Here is a 13,977-nt window from a genome sequence, read left to right on the forward strand (position 1 = left end):
TAAACGTTAATACTGTCGCCAAGCTATAATTTAATTGTGTTAATCTCATATTGTTATCAGATGAATCTTACCTAAGTAACGATTGTAGGTGTTGGGCTGGAACAACATCTCTGGCCTATAGACGAAGAAACGGAAAGGCAAGAAGATTTTAACATCAGGTCTCTCCTGGAGGATGGCGGGGTCGATATGCTTCGCGTTCTTGAGCTGACTGACGCAAATGGCGTCATTCCTCGTTATATTACACCTCGCGTCCAATGGATTCATCACCTGGATAGTTAGTGAGGAGAAAGGTTCGTGCAATTACTAGTATTACGTGCAAATATACATTATGTCTACCAGTTTTCTACTGTTTACTAGAAACTACTTTTAAAGTTGCACTCTTGCAGCAATCCAATCATAGTGAGTGCTTACAGACACCTTATGATATACCGTTACTTAGTAATTGATTTAAAATTCTACTGACAACTTGGTATTGATATTTATGTATTTACAAACCGGTTGAGTACCGGTACTATTTCACGTTACTGTACATGGTCTAATTCGACAACGGTTATAATTTAATTTTTCGTTGTAATTTATTCACCGCTGCAAAGTTTGTTTCATATTGGCTCGATACCAGTATTTATGTTTGAGCAACGATTTGCTATAAAGTCGACAGTTCGGCCATGTTTAATCGAGGCTGTCGTGTCGGCACCAAGAATTCAGTATGCAATATCCGCCGTTGATAATTGAGGCAGTCTCGCGACACGCGCTACGCACTTTGTGATGCACATAGCGGTGTACAGTGTGTACACCCGCACACATAGCGATCTCACCTCATTCACATACTCCGCATTCATCTGGAAGTTCTACAACTACTGACTTACAGGAAACCTTATAGGATGTATTTACACTATTACAGTTTCCATGTTCTACAGAATCTACTAGTGGTATATAATATTTTACAATTATCGCGGTAATGTACACCGGCTTTACAACTCACCACTCCTTGAGGGATGCCGACGTCGTAGGTAGGTGCTTGCGAAGAAGGCTGGTAAGGACCTCTAGCGTATCGAAGAATAGCAAGTTGTTGTGCTCTCTTAATACCACACTCTCCCAATCCTCGGACCTGGATCCAGTAAGCTCCAGGGATGTTGTTCGCTTCGATAACAAAGTCGTATCGTTCGCCTGAAACACGTTGAGTTATTTGGTGAGAGCCTCGCTAGGATCTAGATAATTTATTATTGTTGTAAAAGAGGAAGCATGTATGAAGTTATACAACGTTTTTGGTCGACTGACCGCACTACTTAATTGAGCTCACTATTACAACACAAAGGCGTGTCTTGTAAAAATTACAAGCGATTATCACGATTATGCTGTTTGGTGAAAAGGTATTTTTTGCTTTCTGTTAATATGTTTTTTAAAAATAAATTTAAATCGTCTACTTATTTTCTCATTACGAGTTGAAACTGCGAGTTACGAGCGATTCATTCTAACTGGCATTTATTTTTATTTGATCTTTTTAGTTTTTTTTTATTTAGAACATCTTCTGTCTGTTACTAGGTTTTAGTATTATGAAATATAAATTAACTAATGATAATGATTTCGGTAAGTTGCAACTAATCATGTAGTTGCACTTGTAAAGCAGGTATGTATCACTTCCTTGTGCTTACCTGAGAACGAGATGATCGTGTTCACTTGTACCGGATGTACGGGTTCGCCGTCAGTTGCAATAACGGTTAAATTGTGGCCTTCGAAAGTGACCTGCGCGGGGCACACAGACGCGAAAGCGTTGATCATTCTGAATCTGTATCTTCTGCCAGGGGTGATCGTGAACACTTCCAATGGTGTGTTTGTCATGAAACCTGTGTTGGGATCTCTGAATTGACCCTTTCCGTTGATAAGCACGTTTTCGGGATCCTGTCCAGTGTTGACCGCCAGACGACCGGGGTACCTTTCAGCGGCGTCCTCGTGCAACCAATCACTGAGTAACATCACGTGGGTGGTCAGATCGTAGTCGTAAAGGTGGCTGTTAGGATCCTTGGAGGGAGGCTGACGAACGACGATGCTACCGTATAACCCATCAAGCTTCTGAAGACCAGTGTGAGCGTGCCAGAAGTGGGTTCCCGCATTTCCTTGCCATTGATATCTGTAATGAAAATGAATATAATAATATAAAACATTCAAATTGCAGTTAAATTCAGAAGTTTTATATTTATTGAGGAAAAAAATATTACCTGAACGTATTTCCCTGCTGGATCGGACATTGCGTTACAAACGGTACACCGTCGTAGTACTGAGTGCCTCTCTGCCAGATTCCGTGCCAATGAATAGTCACTTCCATACCCTCCATGTGGTTCTCTACATCGATGACTACCTTGTCATTCTCACACACCTGGATAGATGGTCCAGGCAACATTCTGTTCGCTGTAAGGATACCGCGCTCGACGCCATCAGCCAACACACATTGGCAATGGGACCATACCACGTTCGTCGCATTCGGAGTGCACACTTGACAAGCCCTGAAATCATTAAAGCTCACCTGTGACATAAGCTCAACATCTTATTATCTACACTATTGCATCACAATTTCTTTTACTTATGCGTTGGCTATCGCGAAATAATTAGTTTGCATAAGGCTGTCGTCACCTATCAATTACATGTGCCGAAGGAATTTGGATCACCTGCCATGTACTTGAGTTCGGCATTGAGAACGATAATAGCCACTCTGTGTGAAACAAAGCGTAAAATGTGCGAAATGGAAAAGTCGGTCGCTGGGTCGGTTTTTTCTTTCGGCACGATTTTGCGTGAGCAGCTGAGCATCTCATAGCGTTTTTGGTCTATCTTAGGATCGGATGGCGCTACGATTACGAAAGCGATGAGGTAAGGAGTTACTCAAGTCTTCAAGCCTTTTTTTAATTGTGCTATGATATAAGTCGATCACAGTGATTGTAAAGTAAACATGCAATTATCGTTGTACAATTGAATATGCTTCTGACTGTTTTAGCTGCACCTATTAATTTCAATGTTCGAGCCTGCTGTTATGACTGTTATGAAACACGAGTCATCCAATGTCACGTGTGATATATTGTTATTTTCTTACATAGACTCGAATTACCTAATTTCCGTTGAACAAATACAATGAATTGTTTGTTTCCGAAGGAAACATGCTTAATTATTGAAATTTGCTACTTGGGAATTCTGTTAACATTTTTCCTTATAAAGAATCACGATAGCCCCTAAGTACTTTAATCAGTTCATTACAGAACTTAGTTTGCAAGGCTGAAAGGTACTTACGCTCCCAAAACAGTGTACAATTCCAAAGTGAAGTGGTAATAGCAAATCCTTGGGGGTTCGTTTTCCCTACAGGCGCGAGCGCACTCATCAGGGGCAGACAGGGCAGGGTTCCTTCTCAATTCAGCGGTTGCACTGCTGGTGAAGTCCAAATGTTTCAGAGACGCTTTTCCGTTGGCGTTTCTGGCCAGTACTGGCAGTGGGTTGTTCCTAACTCCACCGCTCAACGGACCGCTGCCGCTCGAGGCGAATGGGTTAGACGAAGGTCCTGATGTGCTGCCTATCCCCCCAAAAGAAGAGAAGGGATCGCTGCCCGAAGGATGGGTCTGCACCAGGCCGTGGGTCGAGGAGAACGCACTGCTGGAGCTCTCACGGAATGGAGTCGCTGTACCCGCCTGCCACCATGATGCTGATGTCGATTGGTCATCTGCCGAATTTATTGCTTCTGAAAATACAAATAAGATTCTGTTAATATCAAATTTGAAAGTCAAGCTTCATACTTATTTTTTGTATACCATCTGTTATGTTCAGAGAGCGTGTAACAGGTCAATGAAATTATGAATTCGAGTTAGATTGTTTCTGAATCGAGGAAAATAAAGGCCTTAAACTCCAACAAACTTGACGTTAATAAGTCATCTCTATACTTGGCCTGAAAGTTGAGCACAAGGTTATGGGCGGAGGTCGTTTCGGTCTGTTTGGAAGTTCAATAGATTAGACGCTTTTTGCTTCACTTTAGTGGTTAAAATAGATACAGTCATAATAGCTTTGAATCATTATAAATTGGCGTTTATGACCACAATCGAAAATATCGTGTTCTCTAATTTCCACATCATTGATTTTTTCTTCTCGAACTCTAGATCCAAGGCTGATATGCAGGTCAAAGCCTGCTTAATATTGTAATACTTTTATTTTTTGCTCTAACACCTAATTTCCGCAGTTTATATATTTAGTTGTAAGTTTGACATCCATTAGTCTATCAGTGACTAGCGACCTCACCAATTCAATCGAGTAAGATTGATGGTGGTAGTATTCACTCCTACACAATCGTTTCTCACAACCCACTCATTGCACCAAAATATTCAAACAACCATGCAAAGCTATCATAAAATCAAATCTTCGTGCAAAAGATAATAACACAAAACATTAATGACTCATAAATATAAATTGCTTAACCAAAAATACCGAACAAGAGTGTGAATTGCCAACGTTATTGAGTTAGTAGAAATGTTGCAAATAAACTTAGTTATCGTGAATCTGATACAATTTTCCCAAGACGCTGTCAGCGGTTGGATAATGCATACGCCGATTAGTTTATTAGATAAGTCGACTATAGGTCTAGACAGGTGCGTTAATGCAAATACTCTTGACTGGGCTGTAGGCACCGTGTAATAGCTAGGTACCGTTGTCACGACGTTTTCGTAACAGCAGAACAGGGACTCGACTCTTACGTCCTTAAATCGAAGGACTTTTACTTCCCTGTTACAGTTTTCTCGAGCATTAATTGAACATTACGCAGTCAAATACTTACTATCGTTTAGTTACCACATTATTATAATGCTTGCTCAATATTTGTATTGATGTTTCGCCGGTTCTCATTACTGAACCGTTTAGACTTCCAATATGATTATTTATTAGCTTGTTGTCTTCGTTTGCACGCGATGAATCTTAAACGTTTAGCTTAAATTTTGCAACACTATTATAGATTGCACGCCTCGAATATGCAAAAAACTGTCCAATTTTGTTGTAGTTGCGGAACTTAACAATACGTGTTCGATGCGAACTTGGTCATTTTTTGTGTGCTCGTTTAGGTCTGAAACCTTGAGGTGACTATACTTTTATTTCCTTATTGGTAAACACTAACATTGGCTGTCGATTCGTTACGCCGATAGCTACAGCCTGGTTATCGATAGGGTTATTATTTAGAATTACAGCAGATTTGGTGTGAATCATTAGAACTTTGTTATAAATTGTAGCTTGTATACGTGGATCGGCTTTTATTGAACTTGTTGGTGTTTAACAGGAAGTTGTTTGCGGTTGCTTTTAAGCCAATTAGTAGCTACTAGGCTACTGGTAGCCTATTTTCCGGCTTATGACAGCTTGTCATATAGGTTTGTTTATAAATTGGCTACTTCAACTTTGTTATACACGGGAAACTTAATATGCCACATCCGTCGAAAGACTACCTGTGTATGTATTTTTTACTGCATAGGTGACGTTTATTTACAAGTTACCATTTGTTCTAGAATGCTGCAGATGATTTTGAAGTAACCAAATTACTTAATTCCTCTGACAAAAAGTGAGCCAGGATCTACTGATTTTACGTAAATAGCAGAAGAGTAAACCGATTTTATGGCTGTAACGATCCGGTGTACGTTTTTGTCACTGTTGTTAGAAATATCCAAAGTTAAATAATAAAAAAGTAGTCTACTTTGGAATATTGTAATCAGCTCAATTGATTGGCTTTTGCTGTAATCATTTAGACCGATGACAGGTACGAATAATTGAACTATTGCTACATTTTTTCTATAGGTAGTAGTAGGTAACGTGAATACATAAACGACTCGTAAACTTGTGTAAAAATATGTTTCCTTGTCGGAAAATACAAACTTTATGATCAGGTTGTTCACGCTGTTTGAAAGTAAAGTAATCAAAATACTAAATTAATACCAAACCCGCTCATTAGTTGCATAAATATGCCACCCAATGAGTTAGTTACAGTATCTTGGACTTAGTTTATTGCTTATTTATAAGAGGCCGACTTATAATTCGCTGGTATCTTAGATTAATTTAGATCTGCAGGCCCGCGGTTGCCGTGTGGTTAGCAATCAGCCCCCGAGAATTTCTCTTTTCTACTTAATTTCAAATTAAATACTGAGTCGTTATGTGTAGTATACATAATGTGTGCATCATCGCGGAAATGTTTTAAAATGATTACAGCATGGCCAATCTATAATAGTCTAGTTTCCACGCGTATGATTTTCATGCATATTAATGTACTGTTTCGTGTGTAAACGGTCTTTTAATGTGTTTGTAATACGTATCTAGTTTTTGAGCAATGTTTTTGAAACCGTTTATTTTTTGTTCAGTTTTCACGTTTTGAAATGTGTTTCAATGTGAAATTGATTTAGTCATGACATTCGCGATCACGATTTTGATGTTTGTTGGCAAATTTCTCATTTATTACTACAATGTTCGGAAGTTCTGGAAGTGTTAGATGTTATCTGCCTTGCGCCTATTGTACAGGAAATGACCGCTCGAGATCTATTTTTAGCAGTAAATGCCTATTGCTTGTGAACAAGCAAGAATCAGTTGTTTACTCAAGCTATTACGATTCCGCGATTTCGTACCAACTTGATACATTGAAAGTGCTACAGTTGTAACAGAACTTTCTAGAATTCTAAAGATTCAGTGTTACACTTCCTCCGATATACTTTTTTTATTTCCTCGTTGATCAAAATTTGACTAAATATTAGTAAAGTGGTGTTTATTATAGTGTAGATATAAGCCAATCGTCGTCATGGTAACGTGTTAAGTTAGTATACAATCGTGTAGTTTGCGATTCGCCTCGGCTATAAGTTGTATGTTCCGTTGATCTAATCGCTGCCGTGTGCAGATTGTTCACTGAATTATTAATTGCTTAAGTCAGTCTCATTTCAATTTTCCTCTACTATGCACTTATTTTGCCGTCAAAAGAAGTTACTTTAGCTTATGTTATAACCTAGAAAGTTGCTAATTTACTAATGTACCTTTCCCTGTGTGTTATGTCTATAAATAAATCCATATTTAAAGCCTAGAAGTGTGGCCCAACGTTAACATTTCTTTCACGTTTGTTCACGTTTCATCGTTGTTTACTTAAATGCAATCATTACAGACGTGTAACCACGGTAATGTCCGTAGAGATTTTGCCGATAGACTACTATAAGTTAATAGCGCTTTTTTGCGATTCCTTCGTAGATATACAGCAATGTAATGCTATGATGGCTTTCATGGCTTGTTGAGTACAAAAGGTGTCGGCTTGCGTAACACTGTTTGCTAACTATGCAGCTGCTTTACGTAAAACTTTTTCTAAGTACCTGCTTCTGAAGTATATTATTATGAATGGAGGTAAAAATGTACATACATCAGTTTTTTATTGAATTAATTAGTTGTTACTCAAATTTTAACATTGCATGGCATGATGTATGGATGTGAATGAAGCTAAAGAATTGAATATGGATCAGAGCGCGTTGCGATTTATGGTCTTTGCCTCCCCTTTAGAAAAGCGCGTATGCATGTTTGTGTATGCCTATTTGTCTCACGTTAGTGAGACGACTAGACGAATACACCAATAACCAAGTGAAATATCATTATCAGCAAAATGCAACGATCTTTGTTAAAATGACGTGTGTAATAAACACATCTCGAGGTTCCTGCAGTCACGAGTACAGATAAGTATTACTTATACATGTAACATTTTGAAATGACAATGAAAATATCAATATTAATAGATTAAGACATTGATTGTTCAAATAATTTGAGGTAAAAGAGGTATTCGTGATTGAAATAATGTCACTATTACAAGCGAAAGAGAAAATGGCTTAATAATTTGTATTATGTCTAAGTCAATTCTATACTGAATAATATTGTCATTATGCAGTTACTAAATGTAATTACAGTGTAGGCGAAAACTGATTGAGAAAATTTGTAATACAATCTATTAAGCTTACTATTCTAATAGTTCATTAATATTGTAATGATTTTTTTCGTACCATGACTTGATACAATTTTGTAAGTAATAGTTTTGGTAGTAGACTACTTAGACTATAATGTAAGAAAACGCTATCCATTCTGGTATGATTTTATCTTTATATGCATTAATACTCTAATTTGACTACCACTAGCTTTAGGACTAGGAAAATTATCAATAAAATTTAATTAATCGTTAAATTGCAGATATCGTCCACTTAATATTCAACTAGGGCTTACATTACTTTGGATAGGGAAATATACCAAAATTTTCCTGCTATACGTAACAAAAGTGCAATGAATCAATCAGGCCATTGTTACGCGTGATTGTACTCTGTACGCACTCTTTACTAAGCAGTTAGCCACGATGTTTAATGAGGGATGTCTACAAGCTTTACGCACTTCATCAGCTACTTTATTGACTGAGTTACGCAGGAAAAAACAAATGCGTAATAAGTGGTTTAGGATTTATTGCTATTGTGCTGTTCATAAAATTTTATCGTTAGATAAATAATTTATTAATTAAAAGTACATGGAATACTACCTACTTTAAAGCATGTTATTAAGTATTTCTATAATATATTTGTAGCAAATTTATTTTGGTTACTTTATGCAAGAATAACATCTTTTGTCTACTAACCATTGTATTTGTAAGTGCTTACTAGTAAATAGTATATAGTTTAAAGATATATTGTAAACGGTCCAAATTGCGCAATAAATTTAATCGGGACCAGTAGCTTTCCTCATTTTGTTCAGTAACCTAACGTTTTAACAGTGTAACAACTACTGAACATAGTATTTCACGATATCGTACGATCAAAATCAAGTCCGTTGAAGTCTGTAATAGATTTCCTAGTCTAGCATTAAAACAGGTAGCAAGTATCAAAAAGATAACGTCGAACTATAATTAACGCTTATGATATTACAAGTTGTATAACAAAATTAGTACTACAGTGTCGCAACTTGTAAAAGCTAGAGTAACCTAACAGTTTTGATCGATATGAATAATTTGAATTTCATTGAATATTGATTAAGATTATATATCTGTCGACTTATGATAGTAGTTCTTATGAAATCTGTAGACTAATGAAGGGCCTTTAATCACTATTTCTCTGGTCCTTTAATAAAAGCAAAGTCTCTACTTAAAATGAAGCCAAAGGTTTTTCTCACACGTTTGAAATCCTACCATGATTGATACAAATAATAATAGTATTTTCTACTTGACGAAAATATGTTCAATAAAATTCCTAGTATGTACCGACTGTAATAGTCTTTTAAAGACTGTTTGGTTCTAAATAAGGAAAAGTATTTTCTCCCAGTAAAGCTTAACAATTGGGCTCGGTGGTGCGGAAACAGTGAAAGCGACTACTTTTAACATTGACTAAGACCATGTACACACATTAGACGGACTGTTTGCAGCTCACCGTTAATTTACCTATTATGGAGCTACTCTGTATTTTAACCGGCTTACAAAAATGAGGAATGTTAACTTGACTATCATAACTAAATTTATTTATTACTAGCTGACCCGCGCAACTTCGCTTGCGTCACCTAAGAGAATGGGGTCAAAATTTTCCCCGTTTTTGTAACATTTTTCGTTGCTACTCCGCTCCTAATGACCGTAGCGTGATGTTATATAGCCTATAGCCTTCCTCGTTAAATGGGCTATCTAACACTGAAAGAATTTTTCAAATCGGACCAGTAGTTCCTGAGATTAGCGCGTTCAAACAAACAAACAAACAAACAAACAAACAAACAAACAAACTCTTCAGCTTTATTATATTAGTATAGATTTGATGTTTTATCTAAGACATTGGAAATTAATAATTTGCGATACGTGAAACTATTCGAACAAATCAATGACGGTTATATATTAAAGCCACTTACACCACAAATTTTATTTGAACTCATCGAATTCCGATTTGGTGAGAACAAACGCAATAGCTAAGTACTACCAAAAAAAAAAAAAAAAACTCTTCATAATTTTAAATAACTCAAAAACGTGTATTGTAAGTAAAAGTTTATCAAAGCTGTTCGTTTGCTTAGTGAAACTACAGCCTTACAATCGAGTAACTCTCAGCGTAATGACATGTCCGTAAAGTGATATATTTGTTCAGCGCGCTATGTCAAGAAACAGTCACGGCGATTGGCCACGTCCACTCTATTGATTACAAATAAATGATTTGAATCAGATAGTTTATTTAGATCACTTTACGTAACAAGTTCCGAGAACTTTATGTCCGTAAATTATGATAGTTTTATGTTCGTTTCTATTATCTTGAAGCGTTTAAACAGGGATATAAGATTGAAATGATATTTCCTCGTTGATCAATGTGAATTGGATATACGTATTAAATTTTATGAGCAGCTCCTAAATGAGCTAGTTTGAATAAGCCTTATGCTATTATTCAGGAAATAACTTGCTTTCTAATATTTAGTTCCTAAGTATTATACAATTACTGTTACAGAAATTTGATCGATCACTAAAAAGTATATAACCTATCACTTATGTATTATGCCTAGTTCTTTAGCCTGATTCTGTACAATCGGTACTTTCGAGTATCGAAAGTTTGACATTTAAAATGTACTGCCAAAAAAGTTCCTACGACGTCCGTTAGAGGCGTTGATCAGATTTCTATACAAAATTTCGTGATTGCTAGCCAGTGGTTAATAGTCATAGTGGTAGAAAACCGAGCTACTTATCCATTAGAAAAAAAACAAGCATAATTCGATAATAATCGTTAAAGTACTAGTTATTCCAGTAGTCAGTTCAAATGACCGTAACTGTCAAAATCTTGGTTATAATCTGACAGACAGCCTTCATTCCCATATTAGTGAACAGCGAGTACATGAGGGGTAATAAATAATGTATCGAATGACTTCATAACACGCATTGTGGATAGTGGAACAGTGCGTTATGTACCTGATAGTGATTTAAATGATGAATGTGTGTGAATGTAGTTACAGATGAATTATGCTTTATGTGTCTTGAATTCGTTTATTAAAAAAACGGTTTCGGTCTGGAAAGAAAGAGTTTTCAATATGGTAATTTTCATGAATTTTCTATAATGTCGCCTTCATGTGCGCAAAAAAATATAAATTATATTAAATTGGAATTATTCCCTTCAATGAAAAAACGGCGTGATTTGTTTGTATGTATATTAAACTGATGTAATCATTATCCATAATTCTTAGAAAACTTTACGTGCAGGTAAAATTAGATTGTCTATAATAATTATTTTAAGAATGCGTGTACGCGTTAAATATTGTGCTTACATTTGCAAGGAAATCGAGGTTTTCATAAATTGATCGTTTAAAGGAAAAAACTAATTGGCATATCCTAAGATAATTTGTATTCAAAATACTTGCGAAACAATAAATTATAGCTTCAGCACAAGTAGAAGACTTGTAATTTGATCTGATTTATATTTATAAGCTCAATAAGTGTCAGTTGTTTCTATTACTTTTCCACTTTCACGTTTATAACCACCATTTCTGAAAACCTTAATACTACCAAATGCTACACTTTTTTGTTCAGGCCCTTTCTTTGTCCCACTGCTGCTTAAGGGCTTAACCCCTTTTCCTCCCAGGATAACTAAACGTATCAGTAATTTATTGTTATTACAAAAAGATTAATAAAAGATACTGAAACTGCTTTTTTTTATTCCTACCCCTAAATCTGTCATTAGATTCGTAAACAAATGCACAACGGCGAGGTTTGTAATCTGTGCCTCGATTCTCTACTACTATCGACTACCGACAACCGAACTGTCATCGTGAAATTTTGTATGAAAATCTGATCAGCGCCTCTGACGGGTGTCGTAGGAAACATTTTGACAGTACATTCTAAATGTAAAAATTTCGATAGCTAGCCGGTTGTCGGTACTGTTAAAATCATACATATTAAGAATTACTACCTATTAAGTAAGAATTTACTATGTGTTATCTATGTAGTACATGTTACGTGTACATGTTTATCTAAGCGTGAGGAATTCAGAAATCCGATAGCCCATCTGACCTTAGCCGAGTGAGTTCATGATCTCAGCACGATCCGCTTGAAATGTTGCAAGTTCATGCGTCAATTCTGAAACGACGCTTGTCATAGTTTAAGTAGAGATAGGTATTATTTGCGTCGCAGTTTTAGGTTTTGCTAACAGCAAGATTATAATCTTGGGCTTTTCGTATACTTGTTTTAGCTTTGATTTTTAATGTCGTATCTAGGCTTTGCTTAGTGTTATAGGAATCTTTGAAGCTTATATAAGCAACTTTGAATCAAATGTACTAAATAGCGAACTAATTATAAAAACATAAATGCCAAAAATTAAGAAAAGACTAGCCTCATTTCAGTAATAATACGTTTCGACTTTGCTCTTATTCATAAAGTTATCTTCAATTAATATGACAGTCTTTCAATGCTTTTATTTCACTTTTTAATTACTTGTGTGATATAAATAGAAAATATTATATTAATTTTAATTAAAAATAAACTGTTTCGGTACAGTATTTTATTAGTAGGTATTTAATAAAACATTTAGAGCTTAACTAATGAACTTTTAGTTTCTTTTACTATACTTTCTTCTCCTTTCTTCATTTTATTATTTTATATAAAATTAACTAAATATAAAGTCTTAACACTATTAATTATATTTTTAAAATAAAAAGTAGATCGAAAATCAAAGCAAGCCTACTTAATTCCCGTGTTAATAAATACAGCCATAATATTACAAAACAGAAATTCCATTTGAATAAATAATTACTCCATGTTTCATTAGCTAGTTAAAATTCTAATTACCGACCAAACATAAATCACTGAGTGAAATTCTACGCTACTTACGAACAGATTAATAATCTAGAGTTGGTTAAATAAACATATTAAATAACAGTTGACTACAGTAATTGAAAGGGCTTTGGTATTAAGTAACTATATGAACCATGAATGTAATAGAGTGAGTATATTTGATGGTTTTAACAAGATATATGGGTTTGCATTTTACAAGGGTAGGTTGTGGGACTCGTATCTAGCTAGTGATATTCTTTGGAAAAAGTGCGTGATTATATGCACGGAAAAATATTAAAGTTTTTCTGAAACTACAGGAACATAATAAATTCATGCCAGATATAGAACTACTAAAAGAGGTTATAATGAAAATTAAGCCAAGTATTAGGTAAAGGTAAAAGTTACAAAGAAGAACGATTGCACTCATATACCTAATTAGGAATATAAAATTAAAATATCAGTGGGAAAATAGTACTGGCAACAATTTAAGGAAAATGCTACTTAAATGGTCTTAAGGAAAACATTAACAGTAAAAGGTTCGTACACTTTCATTGGCAACTATTGGCTTTGAAGAAGGAAAGTAAACAGGGGCCGCCACACTTGGCTTACATTAAATCTTATTTCATGCAAGTTAACAATTAAATTGGTTCGATCACTATCTACGAGAATAGAGAAAGTTATCTGATCTTTACTTTCGTTTTTAATTTATCTTGTATAGTAGGTATTATAATATACAAACGTATGATAAAAAATAATAAGAACTTTGTCGTGATAATGAATGCGTAGTGAGATTCTCTGCAGTCAATACTATCGAGTATCGAGAGTTTGACATCTAAAATGCACTGATAAAAATAGTTAGTGCGATGCCCGTTAGAGGCGCTGATTAGGTTTTCAAACAAGATCTGCCGAAAGCTGGTTGTCGGTAATCGATAGCATTAGGAAATCGCTACTCTGTTACTTTATTATTCACTAAAACCAGACATATTTGTGTGTTGTGTTGTATTTCTGTAAAACAATGTGTTGAACTTAATGTTCTAAAACAATGTTTGTCATTTACCTACACCACGTTTGAAAATGTCAAAAAAACTCGACGGTCTATCAAACCGTATGTATGGCTATTGTTCTAATTAAATAAATCAATGTGTTGCCATATAATAATGTCATGCTCGAAAGTTGAAATTTATGTATAGTTTTTTATAACC

At 35.4% G+C, this 13,977-nt stretch overlaps 1 protein-coding gene across 2 annotated transcripts in view; it reads right to left on the reverse strand.

Moving 5' to 3' along the window:
• The window catches only part of stw (laccase), a 58,297-nt gene that overhangs the window by 5,375 nt on the left and 38,945 nt on the right, over positions 1-13,977 (reverse strand). Inside the window, exons 2-6 of one of the 2 annotated variants that reach the window (XM_076113709.1) lie at positions 3,277-3,718; positions 2,217-2,501; positions 1,653-2,128; positions 983-1,167; positions 72-267 (exon numbers count right to left, since the gene is read on the reverse strand). In XM_076113709.1, the coding sequence (XP_075969824.1) occupies positions 72-267; positions 983-1,167; positions 1,653-2,128; positions 2,217-2,501; positions 3,277-3,718 (1,584 nt within the window). The remainder of the gene's footprint in view (positions 1-71; positions 268-982; positions 1,168-1,652; positions 2,129-2,216; positions 2,502-3,276; positions 3,719-13,977) is intronic. The other variant, XM_076113707.1, reaches the window with a different exon arrangement.

The sequence above is a fragment of the Anticarsia gemmatalis genome, chromosome 4, assembly GCF_050436995.1.
Source record: "Anticarsia gemmatalis isolate Benzon Research Colony breed Stoneville strain chromosome 4, ilAntGemm2 primary, whole genome shotgun sequence".
NCBI classification, from domain to species: domain Eukaryota; kingdom Metazoa; phylum Arthropoda; class Insecta; order Lepidoptera; family Erebidae; genus Anticarsia; species Anticarsia gemmatalis.